The sequence below is a fragment of the Anoplophora glabripennis genome, unplaced genomic scaffold, assembly GCF_000390285.2.
Source record: "Anoplophora glabripennis isolate ALB-LARVAE unplaced genomic scaffold, Agla_2.0 scaffold338, whole genome shotgun sequence".
Taxonomy (NCBI): domain Eukaryota; kingdom Metazoa; phylum Arthropoda; class Insecta; order Coleoptera; family Cerambycidae; genus Anoplophora; species Anoplophora glabripennis.
Window position 1 is genome coordinate 1 of NW_019416449.1, and position 21,397 is coordinate 21,397.

General features: G+C 32.4%; 1 protein-coding gene across 1 annotated transcript; it reads left to right on the top strand.

Moving 5' to 3' along the window:
• Positions 1-4: 4 nt before the first annotated feature.
• Positions 5-19,710, top strand: LOC108910933 (polyhomeotic-like protein 1; the record flags this gene model as incomplete). Its single annotated transcript, XM_018715706.1, has 14 exons — positions 5-164; positions 1,608-1,957; positions 3,482-3,739; positions 4,327-4,473; positions 4,973-5,183; positions 5,432-5,604; positions 8,474-8,619; positions 8,696-8,940; positions 8,997-9,217; positions 11,627-11,903; positions 16,027-16,377; positions 16,493-16,640; positions 16,734-16,884; positions 19,039-19,710. Coding segments are annotated over 14 exons (3,051 nt in total), but the record flags the coding sequence as incomplete, so codon positions are not given.
• Between the last annotated feature and the right edge of the window lie 1,687 nt (positions 19,711-21,397).

Below are 21,397 nucleotides of genomic sequence, written 5' to 3' on the forward strand. Positions count from 1 at the left end.
TCAGGCCCAGGCTCAGGCTCAAGCTCAGGCTCAAGCGCAGGCACAGGCTCAGGCTGTGCAACAACAGCAGATGCAACAGGTCGCTCTACAGCAGCAACAGGAACAACAGGCCCTCGTACCGGCGCAGAGCCCGCACATGCAACAGGTTGCGGTAGGGGCATCAGGTAATTTGTTTTTTAATACAAGCAACTTCATTAAGGCAGAAGGGGGATAAATCCGTTTATTTGAAAAATGAGATTAGTAAAGATACATGTTTAAAAATGTATTTTGTGCTGCAATTTTGCTACAGACTGGTGCAAGAACAGGAAAACGTTGCACATCACTTATCTCGTTCATGCACATACATAGATGTTGTTTTGTTGAACTTGGTATTTGTTCTGGCCATTTTTTTCTTTTTACTTATCTTTTGTAAGTAATAGGTATGTACTTTGTATACGCCTATCGACTTGGTGTGTTTAAAAATAAAAATGCACATATTCCATCCATTCTTGCACAATCTTTATTTATTTTTTTTTGACATCGTTAATTATATGAATATTTCAGTCTAACTCAGATAAAATGTACTTAATATGTATATATAAAAAAAAACTTATTTTGCATCTCCAGAATTTATATATTGGTAGGTAACAATATACTTGTGGCATTTTCAGTATATTTTTATTTAAGTGGATATTTTGTTTCAACAAAAAGAAAAAGAATATAGAATTACTATAAAAAATATCCCTTGTATCAAAAGTATCAGTCAATAATTGTATAAATTATTTTTATCTAACCAAAAATATTTCACACAAAGGAAGTAGATATTGCTTGCGATTTCACAAAAAAAGACAAATCATCCCAACACCACAAAGTGTAAACTGTTTCGTTTTTCAAACTCTTAATTCTTGCAAGTTAAACTTGACAGTTTTTTTGTTTTGATTTTGTACAGCATTGGTAACTTTTTATTTTTCTAGATTAACCTTCAAGTTTCTTATAATCTTAATATAAATATGTGGTATTGAAATTCCTGTATCTTCTATAGAAACAGAACCTTCATAAATGTTTACAAGGACCAGTGACAAACCGTTACGTCTACGCTTGAAATGCATTCGCTGATTGATCGAAGGGAATCTTGTAAAAAAATTACACCAATCACATCCCATGAAATAGAATATTGGGGTTTAATGTAATTTTGATCTTATTGTTTTAATTTTACCACAATTTAATTGCCAACATGAAGGGAATAAAATAACTGTTCCAAACAAAATTACTGCTCACATGGATTATAATCATTTATGAATACTCTGTATATATCTAACGATATTTATTTTATAACTACTTGCATTTTCGTTGAGGATATCCAACCAAAAATTATCATAGTTTATGAAAAATTGGAGATGCATCACCATTCAATAAAATATTTGCAAACTTTATACTCTGCATACACACATACACCAAATGGTTCAACAAATTTTTGAACATTTCTTGACACATTGTCATAAAGTTTTAATTTGGATATTTTTCGAAAATGTACATTATTTAACCGGCACACTGAAATTTTATTGTTTGTAACTCAAAATCTACTTTACCTATTTTTACTTCTTTTTAAAACAGCTATTTATTCTCAGGTGCTCAGTGTGTAGCTACTTCAATGGGACCCCCACAGCACACCGTTTCCATGCATCAGCAAGTCGCCCAACAGGGCCAGGTAATTCAGGCCCAAGGAGGGGTCCTGGCTGCGGCTCAAACAGGAACAACCACCATAACAACGATGTCCCCACTGCAACAAAGTCAAGCAGCCCACCAGCAACAGATCAGTACTGACTGGAGTCATGGAAGAGCTGTACAAGTTATCCAGCAGCCAATTCAAAACCCGGCTTATCTATCGCAATTGTACAACACCCAGGGGCAGCTCTTGATGCCTGGAAACATAAGTAATATTGCGTTACATCCTAGCATCAATCCTTCACAAATTCAGGTAATTTTCTCCTATTCTGGTGTAATAGAATTAATAGATAATATCTCAAATGATGAGATTAAGAAAGAAAGAGTATAACTCAAAGAACATACAAACATATTTTGATGTCTAAATGATATGAACCCTGGAAATTCTAGGTTTAAACACCCTGATTTGTTTAACAAAAAATAATATACATGAAAAAGAAACATTCTACCTGGTTTGTGTTTATAAACAGAGATACCGAAGCAATAGGGGTAGCTTTCTACTGGTTTGCTGACAAAAACACTGCCTTACACCATCCGCAAATAAACACCGATAAAATAACACTTGCAAGGATATCCGCTTCTTACAGTGAAAGCTAGTATTTTCTACTGGCAATAAAAGTCAACAGAATTCAAATAAATTAAAAATATTTTGCTGGAAAATAAATGCTCACACAACATTGCATTTTGCCTTAATCTCGGCTTTAATTCTTTAAAATATGCTACCCACAAGCTTCTGACATGCATCTCTCAAAAAATTATTTCAAATTTCCAGCAGTTTAGTGTGTAAATCCATCAAGTTCTTTTCTTTGATTTTTCCTTGCATGCTTCTTTATTTTCTACTACACATTCTTTATATTAACGGCATTTTCAAACCAAATTTTAGGTGATCTCAATGTGTGGTAGGATCCACCATCTTGTTGGGAAATGAAATTTTCATGTAGATGCAATTTTTCAATATTAGACGGAAGGTTCTATGTCAGTACATTCTGATATTTCTCCATGTTAACTTTCTTGCTGAAGAAAGTTCTTAATATTTTGGATGAAGTACTTCCCTACATCATTGCTTGTTTGGCAAATTTTATAGTTTTCTTTAGTTGGACACAAAACTATCACCAACTAATTTGGATTAATCATTGAATATGAACCTATTTGAAGTTTTCCTTTGACAAGTGCAGCCGTTTCTTTACCCATGATTTTTGATAGAGGAAGTGTAGAACAGAATCATTTTCAGCAACTAATCTATATTTTGAAGCATCAGTCGGTGATAATTGGTCTTGTGGATCCACCTTAAAGGTGAAGCACTGACTGAAGTGGATCGTAAACATCGCCAAAGGATTAATTGTGATTCCAAAAGGTTAGGGAGGTTGCAGTTCATCGATGAAAATTTCATTTTCCAGCAACCTGTTACTATACAAAGTACAATTGTCAGAAGTTTGTAGGAAGCACGGTTCAAAAAATTAAAGCCGCAATTAAAACAAAAGCTTATGGATATCATAGTATCAGAAACAATTAACCTGTGCAAATGTTCAATTGCCAGTAAAATATTGTTTGTTTTCGGTTTTATGGTATTCCAAGCATACAGCTGATGTATAATTGTTCTTTCGAGTAAAAGTTTATTCCTTCTTTACCTATGTTAATATAAATCTGAAATCGCAAGGGGAATGTTTATTATCCGTGTCCATTTTTTTCAAAAAATTCAGGTTGTCTAAACTTATACTTAAAATTATTTGGAGTCAGTTAGCAATATAAGTACTATTATTTGTCCATTGTGTCTTAGGTTATTGCTAAACCTTTCCAAGGAAACCAACTAGCTCCCCACATGCTGACAACGGCTCAAGGAAAACAAGTTTTGCAAGGCAGCCAAGCTGCTACCTTCCCAGGCTACACAACAATTCCAACAATACCTACTACCCAGAATCAGCAAACATTAGTGTTTAGCCAGCTGGGTGTAATCAGTTCTCAACCTAACATTCTACCCAATCATTCCCAAGGAAATGGACAGGTCGCTCAACAAAAACCTCAGGAAATGCATAAGGTAATTCAGACAAGTAACATATATAAGTAATAACAAAAAATATTTTCAAGATTAATAGGAATAATAATAAAAATTAATAGCAATAATAATACAAAATACATGGCATGAATTCTTATTTCCATTTTTGTGATTGATTTATTTACACTTCAAGTTACCAAATTTAATTACATTACACTGACATTTGTAGTACTTATGTCACATGTACTTTATATAATGGTTGTTTTGCTTAAATCACAAAGCATTATAGTTTATGCTTTGTGGCTTAAATACAATAAAACATTCTGGATGCATGTTACTTCTATCAAAACTAAAATGAATAGTGCAGTAATGTATTTGTATAGTTTTAATAATTTCATAAGAAAAATTCATCGACAGGTATAACTTTTTAAATAGTTCCGCTTAATCTGAAATCATTTGTGTTACACATTTAGAAATAATAATAGTTATACATTAATATAATTAGATGTAGACATTTTTAGTTTTTAAAACCTACACTTAACACTGGATACAGAAGCATATGCGCATTGTACTATTGTTAATCTGTTAATTGCTAAAAACATTGTCATTCTAAAGTTTGTCCTACTTAGGTTATGGGTGGCCAAAAAGTTCAAATGCAAAAAGTTGCAAGTAGTACAGGCGCTGTTGCTCAAACACAACAACAAGGACAATGTGTACAGGTTTCCCAAGCTATGATCGGCACACAGCCGACTGCCCAAATTATCAGTCCAATACAAGTAAGAATAAAGTCTTTTGTAGAATTTGAGGTAGTTAGAAAATATAAAATCTAGCATGTTTTATATAAATACTTTGTATTGTAGTAGTTCCGAAATATATTAACAGATTTTTAAGAGGCACCTAATTCATTAAAAGCAGAAAATTCTTGAATGCTTTTTTTGGTATCAAAAAACTGAATCCTCAATTTTTTACACGTGTAAAACCTTGTGTGGAAATATGGTCACTTCTCTTCTATTAACCATGTGGATGAAAGTGAACCAAAGTAATAAATTTACTACATATTTCCTATAAAAATGCGGGAGATCTCTGAGAGTCTTCGAGAAGTTAAAAGATTAACTCTTCGTTCCCCTCCCCACATTTTACTATTGCTGTTTATCTCACGCACTATCACAAACTCCACAGCAACTACACTTCTTGCTTAAATTTTCACCAACAAATATTGGCCAGGCTTAAAAAATGTGGACATAGGGTTTGACTGTTTCCTTTTCTTCTTTATAGCCTGGAGGCCAGCCAATGCAATTTGCTCCTTGGCAATTTGCAGCAAATGGTTTGCAGCAGGTATGGACCACGAATGGTCTACAGTCTCAGGCGTTACAGCTAACACCCAACCCCATTTTCATTAGAGGTACTCAGGCAGATGGAACTCCCGGCCCAGGAATGTTCATTCAGCAGAACCCTCAAGCTGCTACCATCCAAACCCAACAAAATCGTAAGTGATATATTTTAACTTAATTTTATTAGTTGGTCCTTCATTATTCGTCAGTATATATTTTAGCAGCAGCTTGTATTTTTAATTATTGTCATATTTAGAATATCTTCAAAATAGTATTCTGAACGCTGCTACAGTATTTAATGATTTTCAGCTTAACTTTATCAAACATTTATTTTTTCATAACAAATTTCATGCAGACAAAGCTTGGCCTACATTTATCTTTTAATTTTTAACTTTTATTTTAGAAACTATTGCAACACAGGGAACCGTCCAACAAATATCGAAACCAAGACCATCTAATGAAAATATACAACCTAAACAACAAACCAATCGTCCATTAAATATATTACCCTCGAATGCTGCGAACATCCGTCCTGCCAGTTCAGTCTCAACACAGACGATTGGTGCACAAACACCTGTAAGTATGACAGTATACAACTTGTTTCTCAATATTTTAGGGATAGATATATAAATAAATATAGAATATAAAAAATAAGGGTATCTTCTTATAATTTTTTTTTGTTTTTCAAATTTGCTAAAGATATAGTCCGTTAATGGGAAATGATAAATGCTTTGGAAAATTTATTCATATTTTAAACTTACACATGATATTAATGTATGCAGTATTAACATTCTTATATTTATCCAGTGGCGGTTCTTGACTTCTATAACAGAGAGGGCGGAAGTATTCAAACAAAAAAAAAATCAAATATAATAGTTTTATTTTAAGTACTATTGATTTTATTTTATAGTGAGAGTCCATTCTTCTGTTTTTGTCTGAAAGAAAATTTTTAATTAACTTTTTCATTCAAGTATGGTATTTCTTTCGCCATTGATTTTTCAATAGATAGCACTGCAACTACTGTTTGTCTGTCTTTAAAATCTATTTTAAACTTTTATAATATCTAAAAAAACACACAAGAAACAGTACGTAGGTAACAAAATTTTACACCACACATCAACATATTGTGTTTACCTACGACCACTACTGTAAATACTTAAAAACACACTGTCTGCGATCAATGTAAGATTCCTATTACACACGGTAAAAAAATCGCACAGTTTTCCTAGCAACTGCCTAGCAACGACGAATACAATACTGTTTGTATTGACCGTTGCTAGGCGGTTGCTAGGAAAACTGTACGATTTTTTTACCAAGCTGTGCGATTTTTTTACCGTACGACGTAATAGGAATCTTGCATTGATTGCAGACGGTGTGTTTTTAAGAATTTAAAGTAGTGGTCGTAGGTAAAGTATAGTACGTAATACGTGGTGTAATGCAATTACGCACTCATAGAATTACGCACTCGCCGCTACGCGGCGTCGTAACTTTTCCATTTGTGCGTAAAATGCTTTTTACAACACTTATTACGTAATATACTATTAATAAGAAAAAAAAGCACAAACAGTTGTTATTTGGTTACGGCGAACTAAATAGAGCCCAAACATAGTAAATATCACTTCACTCCCACTCCGTCTTTCACTGATGCGCGATGGTAACCGTGACCACCGGTATAAACACTTTACAGATTCAGGGGAGAGCTACAATGAATCCACGTATTCAGTGTTTTTCAAATTTAACATTTCTGTTTTAATGTGTGTCATAAAACTAATCTATTTAATGATCTAGATGACATTGAAAACTAAATTTTAAATTAAATTTTTTTACTGCGAAAATTCCTAGGACGTGGGGCGACGCCTCAGAGCCCCCTCCGCACCAGCCACCACTGTATGTATTTATCCCCTTTTGAAAAATATCTATCTTCAGATTGTTAGAGAAAAAGTCACTGTTTAACATCAATCAATCGAAATGAAAGGAAAAAAACAAATGCAAAACTTCAATTAAAATACATATTTGAAAATAAAAATAATATAACTAAAGATTTATTGAGATTGTTCAATGTTATGAAATTTATTATTTAATTACAAATGCACTCTCGTATGAAATCTGGATTTATTGCCTAATAGTCTGCAAATATTTTTTATAAAATTTTGACAAGGTAAAAAAAAATAGTAAACTGCCTTAAAACTACCCTTGACTTGAAACGTGAGTACCTAATACCCTGTAAATTAATGTCCAAATAACCTAAGTGTAAGTATAAAAAATTATTAAATGTCTCGAAACTTTTCGGAAATAAAATAATTTATACTACTATCTCCCTTTGACAAAACACCTCAGAAAAGACAATGAAGAAATGCTTATTTAAACATAGGTCGTTTTCGTTTTTGAAATCCATTGTTCAATTAAAAATAAAGAAAAATCACAATTATTTAAATATGTCTCAAAATGTTTGACAGATTAGTGAACCTTATTGTGACTTAATTATGGACAAAAACTCACCAAGTTGATACATAAATATGTATGTTAATCAGTAGGGGAGATGATGGGAAATATCGTCACTGACAGAATTTAGACATCACGGAATATTTAGCAGTTGGGATAACTACATTTAATTCTGGCTGGTGCTTCTAAGAAAAAAGAATCTTCCATTTTATTCCTAAATGGAGCCATTTTTCGGTAACTATTATTTTAAACTTGAATAAGTGTGGATTACCTCAAGAATTTTTACCCAGTTAGTTAAATTATTACCCTAAGTTTTATCAGTCTATGTCAAACAGTTTAAGAGATATTTAAATAAATATTATATTTTTAAATTTCAAAAATTCTATCTCAAAAACAAAGTGTTGTACGACCTAGGTTTATAAGACTTTTTTTCTTAATTTATAGTGTTTTATCACAACATAAAATTTGGCATGTGCAATTCAGGATTCCTTGTCCATTCCCTTTTTATTCATTAAAAAAAGTTAATATAAAAAGGTACCTATATTTTGTAAATTCCATCCATTCTCAAAATATCGGGAGACATTTTAGGACCATAGTGAAAATTCTCTTTCTCTTTTTTCTAATTTTGCTGTCACATCCAAAAACAGAATTTTGTTTATATATTGTACAATAAAACAAATGATTTCTTTTAAATTTAATATTCAATGAAAAGTAGTTTCTCTTTTTCTCTTGAGTATTTTGTTACAAATAAAAAAAATTCTGTTCCACCATTTTATAATTTGTAAAGCTGTAAAATACCCAAAAAACTATTTAAGAAATCCCACAAATAAAATAACAAATAACATATAACAAATAATGAATTGTTCATTTTTACAGTTGTTTAAATAAAAGTTACTTTAAATTACCCCATTTTTTTAACATTTTACATATGTCCACAAACAAATACAACTACTTAATTGTTATAATGATTATTACCATTTGGTAATAGACATATTATTTACAGGCATCCATGGGCAACAAACCTGGCACCAAAATCCGAACAAAAGCTCCCCAGATACGAACATCTCCTGCTCCAAAAGCCGATGCAGCCAATCAAACACAAATTAAACCTTACTCGAATATGCAACAACATCACATTGTCGGAAATAAGTAAGTCACCAGTACACTTGAAACTATATTAATAATACGAGTATAGTCCGACATCTGAACTTTTTACTTGTTCTAGAATGTTGGTAATGAATTCGAACGGTATGGCTATGACACCAGGATCTCCAATGACTGCCGAAAAAGCTCAGCAATTAGCTAACCAAAACAAAACTCAACAGCAACAGCAGACTCAACAACAACAAGCTGTCGTTATGCAACAGCAGATTCAACAGCAGCAGCAGCAGCAGCAACAACAGCAAGCTATTCAGCAATACCAATTGCAGCAAGGACAACAACAGCACATTCAACCTAAACCCATGATGAGTATGTAGTATTAACTTTTGAATGAATCGTTACTTAAATAATAATTAAATTTCTAGTACAAACGATTCCTGCTATCCCTTCTCAACAGCTGCAAATGGCCGGAGATAGACCCATTATGCCTGTTGTGTCCATGTCAGCCCAAGCAAATGCTGCCCAACAAGTTCAACAACAAATTCAGCAACAAAACATTAGTACCATACAACAGGGATTACCACTGCAATCTAACCTTGCAGTTACACAGCAGCCAATGCAAATGAACATGCAACAATTACAGCAGGTGGGTTGCTTTGAAATAAAAAAAATCTAATATGAGTTAACATAAATGTTCACATAGAAAAGAGAATTAAATCTTGTACTTTCAGTTGCTTCATATTATATTAAAGTTCTTAGCAAATTTTCAAGAATCAACAGTTTTTAAACTTAATGAATACAATTTGTGAATTTCCAAATAATAAACTTTCCTTAAACAAATTATTTATTATTTTGTTGGGGAAGTTGTACAAGATAAACATAAATACGCGGAGGGAATTCTGGATGAAAACAAACTGATTTAGAACAAATTTGACAATTTTGCTTCTAAACAAGTGATGGGACTACAAAACATTTTTTTCTTTATTTTTTATGAGCTAATTATCGCTTTTTAGAGACACTTGAATAAAATTTATTATAGACAGTTCTCTAAGATAATATAGCTAAAATTAGCTGACCCAATAGACGTCCTGCCCAAATTTCAATAAACTTGTTTGTGATTGTTTTTCCTGAAAACTTTTCCAGAACCATAATGAACAAAACAAAAAAGAATAATGCATATCCATCGTTCGAATCGTGAGTTATGGTCTTGAGTTCATAGAAAAATCCCAAAGAAAAAAGCACTATCAGTTTTTCGCGAATATTTCATTTTCCGGGTAACTTATCCAATTTTTCTTTCCCTAAAAACCTTATTTGGACTATTATGAACATTTAAAAAAAATTTGCCAAATCGGTAAAGCAGTTCTCAAGTGATTTGCTAACCAACGAACATTTTATTTTTATTTATATAGAAGATTTAGAGATCGCTAAGAATTGTCTTTTTTGCTATATTTTTTTTTGTTAGTAATTTTCAGAAAACGACCATGCTGGAATCCTTATGTAAATTGGTTTTCGGTCAAATAGTTTGAAACCAGGTGGTTTTTGTAGCTTTTGAGTGTTTGAGTGTCAATGGGCTTCAAACCCTAATAATTCATGGTTCAAAATTGCAGTTTGCTGAAACTAAAAGCCTTAAAATTAACAAACGCAAAAGAAAAGAAAAAAAGTACTACATTTTTGCTCAATGCCCAATAATCCAATAAACTATCTCCGATATATCGAGATCTCTGACTGAAAGGGTTAAAAACGATATTGAGATGATCTTTCAGATCACGATCAGTACAATCGATTTTTCACAATTATTGTCGTACAAGAAAAATCATAGCGATTGCCGTCTGCATTTGCGTAACATCAATAATATCAAGTACCCCGATGAATCCTTGCTGAATTCAACATCAGATGCACGCAATGAGAACGGAAATAATATTGAAGTATTAGGTTAAGGCATTATATTCCTGCTAGACAGGATCTTTCAACTCAGAAAATCACCCCTTTTTAGGACTATATGATGTGCTAAGTCTGATCTAGTAACCCCCTATGCTGCACATTGGGTCACGCAAATGCAGACGGCAATCCCTATGATTTTTATTGTATGATAATGATTGTAAAAAATCGATTGTACTGATCATGATCTGAAAGATCATCTCAATATCGTTTTTAACCCTTTCTGTCAGAGATCTCGATATATCGGCGATAGTTTATTGGGTTATTGGGCATTGAGCAAAAATGTTGTATATTTTAACTATACTATGCAGGTAGTGAAATCTAAAGCATTGTAGCTTCAGCGAACTGCAACTTTGAAACATGAATTTTTAGGGCTTGACGCCCATTGACATTTTTAATCTACCACTCAAAAGCTACAAAAACCACCTGGTTTCAAATCATTTGACCGAAATCCAATTTACATAAGGTTTCCGGTGGGGTCCTGTATGATCACTTTACAGAAAGTGAAGTAAAAATCTCTACGAGACAAATAATGCTGCGAAAAAAACAAGAATTATAGTGTTCTTGGCAATCTTAGGATAGAAGTAAGCTCGTGTTCATCTTTATATATTTCAAAAACCTTCTTATTGTATCATTGAAATATCATGAAAAGTGGTGGAATAATCTTTGAAAAATTAAAAAACAAACTCATAACCTTTTAAGATATCAAAATTAATTACGATGATTTGATTTAAATTGGTTTAATGTTTATCCATGGAAATTGTCCTTGGGGTATGGCCTATTTTCTGGACATCCCATAGATTAAAAGTACCTATAAAGATATGAAATATGGTATATCCATAAAACATTTCTACATTTATTTGGACTGGTCATAATGGTGTACAACAGTTATCTATGTAATAATTGAAATCAAAATATGAAACATTATTATTGTTTAACCATCAGATTGTAAAACAATACTGGCTATATAATTTAAGAGAACAATAAAATAACTGCTAACCTAGCAGAACATTAGTCACACTACACCTTATCACTTACTAAATAACGAAAGTATATTAATAACATTAAGGAATGTTAGTAAGCGAAAACAATGATTCAAGTCTGTTTTATTCTTTAGTTACAGCAGATGGCTGCTCCGGGAACAATTATTAGTCAGATTCAAGCCACCCCAGCTCAACCTGCTACCATACCGCAAGTTGCCGCCAGTCCTACACAGTTGCAACAGATACAGTCTGGAGCGCAACAAAATATTGCTATTTCCCAACCGCAACAAGTACCTTTGCCACCAACAATATCCCCACTTAAAGAAAGCATTACTGAAGCCAGTGCTGCTGATAGTGCAACACAAAATGTCAACTCTACAGCAGAAACAACTAAAGAAACTGTGGCAGACGGTGAGTTAACAGTGAACATAATGATAATTTACATTTAAAAAAATATATATGTAATAATATTGAATTTGAATACAATAAGGAAAATTAAAGATAAATATTTTGCAATTAATTTTATCCCAGGTATCGTGCTTTAAACAACTTGTAGATTCAAATTTGATATACATGTATTATGTTTAAAAATAATTAGTGATGAAGTGTTGGTAGTCGGGCAGGTGAAAATTAAACTGGTTGTATTTTGATAATGAAGTGGGAATACCATTTTTTAATAGATATATCTATGTGCACAGCGAAAACTTTCATAGCAATCTGAAGATTTCCAAAAAGGTCTGCACATATTGTCGTTGCTAATGTAAAGGGGCATAAGCAGTAAGCACCAAAACCGCTATTTGAGTAATTTCTCAGGAAAACAATATGAAGAAAAGTCATTCTAGTACTAATTTATGTACTAATACAGGTGAATATATATGCTTTGATTACCTTGAGGACTTAATTCAAAAAGAGACTTTGATCTATTTTTTTGTTGCTTACACCCATTTGTAATATCAACGACAATATATGCAACATATGTTTATATACTTTTTTTTTCATAATTAACTGATAAGACACAATCAGGTTTCTTATTTTTCACAAAATTAATGTTTCTTCGTAGTTATTGTTATTTTAATTTGATGTTCCTTTGTTCAAAGTTCACAGTGTAAAATTAAAATGTAATTAAAAATTGGAAGACGCCAGGAAAAATATTGCAGATATGCAGTGTATCTCCATAAGAATTAAGACACAATTCTAAAACTTTTTTAAAAAATTTCTATATGTATACAGGGTGTCCCGAAATTAATGCAACAAAATTTGGTCACAGATTCTTAAGACAAATTTAGGGGACCCCTATTTTCTATTTGTGCCAAGTGGCCCCCTCTGTCGGAGTTACAGCCCCCTGAAATCCTCTCCTAAGAATAGTCTTTTTTATATCTCAGAACCCCGTTGTACGAGAATCACTAAGTTTGGCACACAGGGGTTTTATGACATGTGGAATTTGATAGTGCTACGCTTTTTGGCGGGAAACCCTCTTAAGGCACTTTTTCGTGGGTCCCCTTGTCATTGGGGCCAAAAAAATTTGGTCGCATATTTGAATTTCTTAAAAACTATTAGTTGCTAGAAAGCCATAGAATTTAGAAACTTTTTTGTCTCCTGATATTTTTTTCGTAAAACGAAATGTTTTCAAGAAAAATGGCAAATCACGATATAGATTCGATCACATTTTGCTATTTTTCTCGAAAACATTGCATTTTACGAAAAAAATATTAAGGGACAAAAAAGTTTCTAAATTCAATAACTTTCTAGTGGACTAATAATTTTAAAGAAATTTAAATCTGCGACCAACTATTTTTGGCTCCAAAGACAAGGGTGGGCACGAAAAATTGTCTGAAGCAGATTCCCTGACAAAAAGCATAGCACTATCAGATTCCACATGTCATAAACCCCTGTGTACCAAATTTAGTTATTCTCGTACGACAAGGTTCTGATATATAAAAAAGACTATTCTTAGGGGTGAATTTCAGGGGGCTGTAACTCCGAAAGAGGGGGGCACTTGCAAAAATAAAAAATACAGGTCCCCTAAATTTGTCTTAAGAATCCGTGACCAAATTTTGTTACATTAATTTCGGGACACCCTGTATAATTATGATGATTCAGTAAGTAATCCTTGGCATGAAATTTTTTTGGGAAAATCACTTACGGATTTTTTTTTAATTTGGCTATGTTAGTCTTAATCGCCATAATTTAAATCCCCTAAATCACAAAATTATGGCTATGTAGTTAGATTTAAAAAAAAAACAGGGACTTTCCCAAAAAATGTGGCAGACTGTGTGTTGCCACTATCTGCAACCCTTTTCAAGTTGGTCATTCCCATTTTATTTTTTTTTTATTTTGCATATTTCATTCATAATTTTTTCATTTGCTTCATTTTCAAAATATGTCCTCTATAGTTTTCACACTGAATATTTTTTACCTACACATACAATTTCAGTACTGTATTCAGTGCCATTTTTTTTGTAACGGCACACTCTTTTTAAAGGAATGGAAAATAACATTTTACAAATTAATAACCATTATTTATATTACTTTTTATAAACATCGATAAAATCGTGGCAATTTGTAAGATTAAAGCCAGAAGACAACAGTTGAGCTTTAGACTTAGAAATACAGTTAATTCCTTGATTTGAGCTGCTTGTTAAAGGAGATGGTGATTCTATTTGGCATTTCTTATATATTAATGCTAACCATCCAGAACACTTGCCATTTCTGTATCCAACGAAAAACCGATTGTGCTCAGCCTTGCTATGACAAAAAGTTCTATACTTTATTATTTTTACCAAATTCCATATTTTATTTCTCCTTGATAACAAAAAATTTATGTTGAATTTTGATTTTGTATTCAGAATAACATTTCCATTAAATAAATTTGTTAATTCTTCATACCTACAAGCACTTGCAAGTTGCAAGTCCTATGGTTAATGCAACCTTGTTTATAAAAAAAAATTCATCAACAGCTTCTTGTAAAAATTTAGCATCGTCTCTACTCAAAACTTTTGGTTTCTCCCTCGGACTTACTTCCTTAAAATGCAACTAAATGTGCATACTTACTAATAACTGTGTTGTATTTTACTGCAATATAAAATAGTAGACCCAAAGTGATGAGGGCTTGTGTAGTTAGACCTTCAAAGTACACTAACAGAACTTTTTTATTAAGGCTATTCTTAATGCCATTAATCAATCAATTTTGACTTCTGGAAGAAGTGAAGCAAAGTTTTCCGTGACTGCTTCAATATCTGAGTCTGAATCAATCATTTTTAACAATAATATGCCAACAATTCTTATATTTTAATAATGGTAGCAGCAAAATTTGACAAATATGAGAGTTATATTCAGTGACAAAAGTAAAATATTAAACGACACACGCTTGATTATGACTCAACGAAACCCTTTTGATTGGGTAAAACTCAGCTCACTGACTTGTTCTGCACAATCTTAACTCATTTTGTTAAACATCCTATAATCAAACTTGAGTGTATCATTAAAATCATAGCATCTATAAATTTTCACTATTAATACAAGAAACAAATTGCATACTAACATTGATCATACAGATTTGGTATAGGCGGATCTATGGTATTATTCTTAAAACTACAATGAAAATAATATACCTTTAAACAAATTGGCAACCAGTCTAGACACCCATGCTAATTATTAACTGCCATAACCTTACTTTATTTCTAAACTTTCTCCGGTATAAATAAAAAATACCAACATTTTTCGATAGACTTGAATTTATAAGTACATCACTTACCAAATTGTTTTTCTTTATTTTTAATATAACATTATAATCATTCTTGTTGGAAAAAATACAGTTAACATTATTGAAAAATTAATTTATATAAGAATATATCATGATATTAATTAAAAATTGAGTTATACCTGTTTACTTCTGTTTATCTATAGTTTCTTTTGAGATATTTTTAAAATACCACTGAATGGAAACATTTTTTCAATGTTTTTCGTTCATATTCGTTCATTCCTTACTCGTCCGTCAACATCGTCGCACCCATTTGTTCTTGTTGCGTCATGCGTCGTATTCGTTTGTTTAGGCAACGCTGGCAACGTGCAAAACCGGAAAAGAGAGGGAAAGTTTAAAAACAGTAATAAATGTTTCAGAGGTTGGTAGCTAGTATTTAAACTTTAAAGAGTGCGTCATTTATAATTTTGATTATCTCATGATTTACGGGAATTTTGGATTATTAAACTTGTGTTCAGTAATGAAAAAGAAACGTATATATGTATTTCTTTTTAATTACTGCTTAATTACTTGTAGCACCAAAAACTGATTACAAAAAATAGAAGCTGTAGGTAAGACTTTTTATGAAAATCAGTTTGCATTTGAAACATTTTTTTAAAGTCAAAAACATATGAAAACTTTAGCAACAGAAATGTAATAAAATATATTTTTGAATGGACATGAAACTTAGGTTTCGTAATTGTAAAAGAGCCAAGTGCTGTTGTGACTGTGGTGACTATTACAGATTGATTTAGTTTCAAATTGTGTACTTAATTTTTGTATTTTCTATTCCAGCCACATCTTCTCAACCCGAACTAAAAGAGACACCAACAAACACAGACATTAAACCCGTGCATAACGGGGTTGAATCCACTGTTGTTCAACCAACACCTATTCCAGGTACTGTACCTTCTCAACCTTCTAACATAATATCGGAGAATGGCTTTCCTATAGCAGCAACAGCAGAAGAAGTTAAAGAGAGGTGCCCACCTAAAGCCATGGTCAAACCTCAAGTACTTACGCATGTTATCGAAGACTTTGTAATACAAGAATCCTCCGAACCATTTCCAGTTACAAGAAGCAGTTTGCTTGGTGACATTAAGCCTACTCAATCATCTAATGATAAAGAATCGGACGAACCACCTCGTAAGTATGACATTATGTAATCGAAAGGAAATAACTAAAGGATTTATTGTAATTTAATCCAATTACAGTTTTTTTAATTAATTTAAATTTAATATTTTTAATTAATAATTTAAAGGTAAGAAACGAGCTACTTCACCATCATCTTACAGCAACGGATTAAATGGAAAAGGAGAGATGGCCAAATGCGAAGCATGCGGAACGGTTGACCTTAGGGCCAAATTTAAGAAAAACAAACGATTTTGTTCTGTGGCCTGTTCAAAAAGGTGAGAATTTATGCATACACAGTTTTATTTTTCATGTTTAAGCGGTATTATGAACTATAACTGTATACTTTATTTATTTATTTGCCATTACAGTGGGAAATATAAATCCGATGACAAAAAGAAGTGGGACAAGTCTGAAAGTATGGAAGTCGACGTGGAATCAGGTGCCTCTGGTGCTGAAAGTAGTCTTAGTCCAAATGCCGCTGAAGACGATACACCAAAAATTGACCCCATTAAATGGAGTGTAAGTATAAATGTAATAATAATAATAATGATTTTTTTATAGATGATAAACAAGTAATTTTGATATTTTGTCAATGGCGTATTACTATATATATTTTTTTAGATAAAGGCATTAGCTACTCTGATTAAATAGAAAACTTGTAAATACATTTTTAGAATGCTCGTTACCCTCAAAAAATTTTGGTAATATTTCATCGATGGAATGTCTGGAATTTTAAAGTATTTGAGAAAAACATATTTTTTTGAAAAGGACACAAAACTTTTAACACTAGCAAATCTCTATCTTTTTTTAATTTCGTCTACAGAACTACTACACTATACCATCAATGGTTTTAAAGCTTTCATGGCCCACGCTGATATTTAAAGTACATTGTCTTTTTGAGTTGTTATGTCGTGGCCTATCTACCTGTTCGTCCCCAGTTACAAACTTACATTGGCACTCCCTTAGCTAGGAATCTTTGATCTGTTGTTCTCGGGCTAAGTTCTATGGGGGCGGACTCGTTATCAGAACCCCTAAACCTGCCATCATGTTCATTTCCGTTCTTGTTGTTCGTTCTAAGCCCGCTGTGGACGAAAACGTTCTTCAGACAATGGTGGTCCTCCGAAATGCTCCATAGTGCCCTCTGTAACTGGTTGCATTCAATACAGTGGTATCTCTGCGAAAGCTTCGCTGCAACTGAGGTCGTTACTCACATATTTCTGCCAAAATAATTGAAATTGTTCATTATCGATCTCATACATCACAATATTACACACATAATATAAAAATTAGGACAAGTAATAAAAACACTTAGTATGGCAAATAATAGAAGCTGACTATGTGGGACTGACAGCAGCCTGTGTAGTCAAAAATGTCAAGTCAAACAGAATTATACAGAATGGATTTGAAGTATATATTGTGTTTCATTTAAGATATTTTCTATTGTTCTATGCAATATGCAACAGAATATTTAAACATTTGTGCTGGACAAAATGCAGGAATTATCATAAAATTGACGGATTCTTAAATCAATGTCTCAATATAGTTTTCGAAGTTGACCTATTCTTCAAAAAATTAGTTCCTGCTTTTGGTTTTTATAATCAGGCGATTGTTGTTGACCGATTCTGCAATTGTCTGTGTTCACCTGGCTGTAGTCTTATGAAAATGACTTGGTGTCTTGCAAAATGTACAGGCTTATAGCATATGGATGATTTTGTCAAACACACGTACGAGGGGGAGTCCCAAAAATTACTAGAATTCGTGGCAAAATTGATTCCCCACTTATTGACTCCTGATAGAAAGACAGCTCGTGTCGCTGCTTGCCGTGACTTGTAGACTGTAGACAACATATCAACTTCGTACGATGCACTTTTACTTAGCAGAAATCAAAATTTCTATGCCGCACGCTATTGTCGAATATCAACAATTTTTAAAAATCGAGATCAAAATAGTCCTCACACAAAAATTGTCACATGGGCTCAATACGATCGTCTCAAGTGACACCACTTAGCAGACTTACTCAGAAGGAGTTACACATATGAGTAACTAAATATTACTCATATTGAGCACAGCAAATCTCGTCCGGTTATTTTTCGTACTTCCGTAATCGACTTCACAGCAATGCTCTGAGGAAAACGTCCCAATAATAGAGAGATCTGGATTGTCAGTATCCACGTTTAAGATTTCATTTTTTTTCTTTAGACGTAGTGGCTCGTATAAATGCCTAAAAGCGGTTTTCCACTAAACGAACAAAATAAAAACAAAACACGAACTTATGTCGAATAAAACAGAACTGTACAGTTACTTTTTTTCCAAGGACTTCAGTATAAACCAGTCATAACTAAGAATAAAAAAATCTTCTCTAAACATGTTGGTTGGTTATTGGAAAAATTGTGTTCTGACTTCCTCGTGACTACCAGTGGAAAAGGACCTAAAACAAAAAAAATCCCGCTTGATGGAAACAAGAGTTTTGGGTTTGTTTCAGTTTTGTTTTGTTTTTCAGGTTCTAGAAAACACAAACACGACGTAAACTCAACTGTCCTTTTAGTGGAAAACTGCCATAAAAGATGGACTAAACGAAACATGAGTATCGGTCAGCAATAAAACTGCATGTTTTTATTTACGGGTCGAAGTGACAAATCGGTTGTGTTAATATGAACTATTTTTTCTTTACAGGTGCAAGAGGTGTTCGATTTCATAAAAAATCTCCCGGGATGTTCGGATTACGCGGAAGACTTCTTAATACAAGAGATTGATGGACAAGCCCTTATGTTGTTGAAGGAGGATCATTTAATGACCGCCATGGCAATGAAATTAGGTCCCGCGTTAAAGATCGTCGCAAAAATAGATGATATGAGGATTGACAAAGAGCCTCCCAAACAGAATTAAAACATAGTGTAAAGTGGAAAACTTATGTATATGAAATATTTATCTCATTTTTCAAGACTGTTAAGAATCTGACTTTGATTTAAAACCGGTGGTGTATTACATTGTTCGTTTTATCGGAGTAAGAGACTAGATTATTAATTTAAAAAAAATTGTTTATTCGTATTCTGTAAATATTTGTACATTACAACTTTTATATTAAAGTAGTTTTAATTGTACAGAAAAGCTGTCTTAAGTTTATATAAATAGTAGCAAATGTTTTGATGTAATCAAAGTATCGATAAAAACTTAAAGTTACTGTGTAGCGCCACAGTAGTTTATAAATTTACTGCGACATACTAATTTATTATTCTTGTGCAATGTTTATTTACGAAATCAATGTTAGTTTCTAATATAGATATTATCCGATGATATTTGTTGCTATTATACTGCCACTAATGATAATAAAATTTGTAATTTCTACAATTGTCATTCTTTATCTCCTTCGCTGAAACTGTTTCTTCGGATTAATTAAGGAGGTTTATCGGGTACAGAGGTACGTCTAAAGTCTAACGAGAGTTCCTGCAGATTCGCTAGTAACTAAAGTAGTACGCTTTTAGATTTGGCAACGTTGCACTTGGCTGGCTTTGTCATACATGCGAATTTCAAATAATACGCTACTTCGAGAACCGCGGCATTGCCACTATCACGCATATGGAGGTTAAGTTAGTCGACGACAGCAGTTTGAAGGACAATTATTATAAATTATGTATCTTACAAGTACCTAATCAATTTCTACGAGCTGTCATACGATTCCTTAGATATCGGTTTCCTATTTATGCAAGTTGCTGTGGAAACTGTTCGTTAATTGTTGCACATTCTAAGTGGAAAGACCAAAAAAATCTGCATTGTCATGACTCCGTACTAAATCGTGAAAAATTATTTTATATTTATTTCTCGTCTCTTAGGTATCCAAACTAGTCATAATTTTTTTTGAGGATTTTCTTATTAATATAAGCTATATTAATTTTTTTATTAATATTTGATCGTCAATTCCAAATCAGATAAACCTCCTTAACTGATTAGAATTATTTTAAAATATTACATTTCTTTATTAACATTAGGCCCAATTTTATGAAAAGGAATTAATTAACTGGTCAGTGCCCTGTTTTTTTAAGTACTTTTCAACTTTTCATCCTAATTATTTTTCGCTTTTTGGGCTGTTTTCTGTTTCATGATGTGTCAGCGAAATGTTGAAAAGCAAAGAGTGCAAAGCTTTTCTGTTTTATTAAGTAGTCTGCACTTTCTCATTTTCAATTAGGTACCGATAAACAAAAAGTGAAGATTAATTTTGTTTCTTGACGAATCTACAATACCTTTCAAGTTGTACTTTTCAAAATGACATTCGGAAAAGTCAATGTGACATTTTAAAAGTAAACGTAATTTTCTAATCAGCTTTGGAGTCATTTGAAGTATCTAATATAATACCTATCTCAGTGCAGGTTAACGTGTAAACTTCAAAAGAATGTTATGTTAGTTGTTACTATTACTAGTGTTACTATTATCCGAAAATAAGGTTGCGTGTTATATAAGCATTAACTGCAAAGTCTTAGTCGAGTGGTCTAATATTTTATCATTTATCTCAAACAGTTCAGTATATATACAGGGTGGTCCACTTTTTTTTTATCAAACTTAAGGAATCAATACATTATCAAAAAATAATGTTAGTTTGCTAAATAAACTATACCCGACAAATGTTTACTTTTTGAGATACTGCGCGTTAAAGTTTCCCGAATAAAAAAATATTTTTCGAATTTTTCTGTAGGTGATGAGGTATCACCCATAAGATTTTTATAAATGATTTGGCACTGTACGTGTGATCTTTGGCGAATTTTTCATTTTTTTTACTTTACCAGTGACGGAGAAAATATGGGTCTCCATTGCTTTAGTAAAAAAATATTAGTACGCCACTGGCTTTAAATTTAAAAAACAATATTTTTTGGATTCTCCGTTTAATTTGGGACAAAAAATTATCCTTGAAAGTTTTTCGTAACTAGTATCATTTTCAAGTAAAATTTATTTATTATTACTATTACAATAGACCTACAAATTGCAATTGAATTAACGACAATAAAATAATTACTGCATCAATTCAATAATCAATATTTTA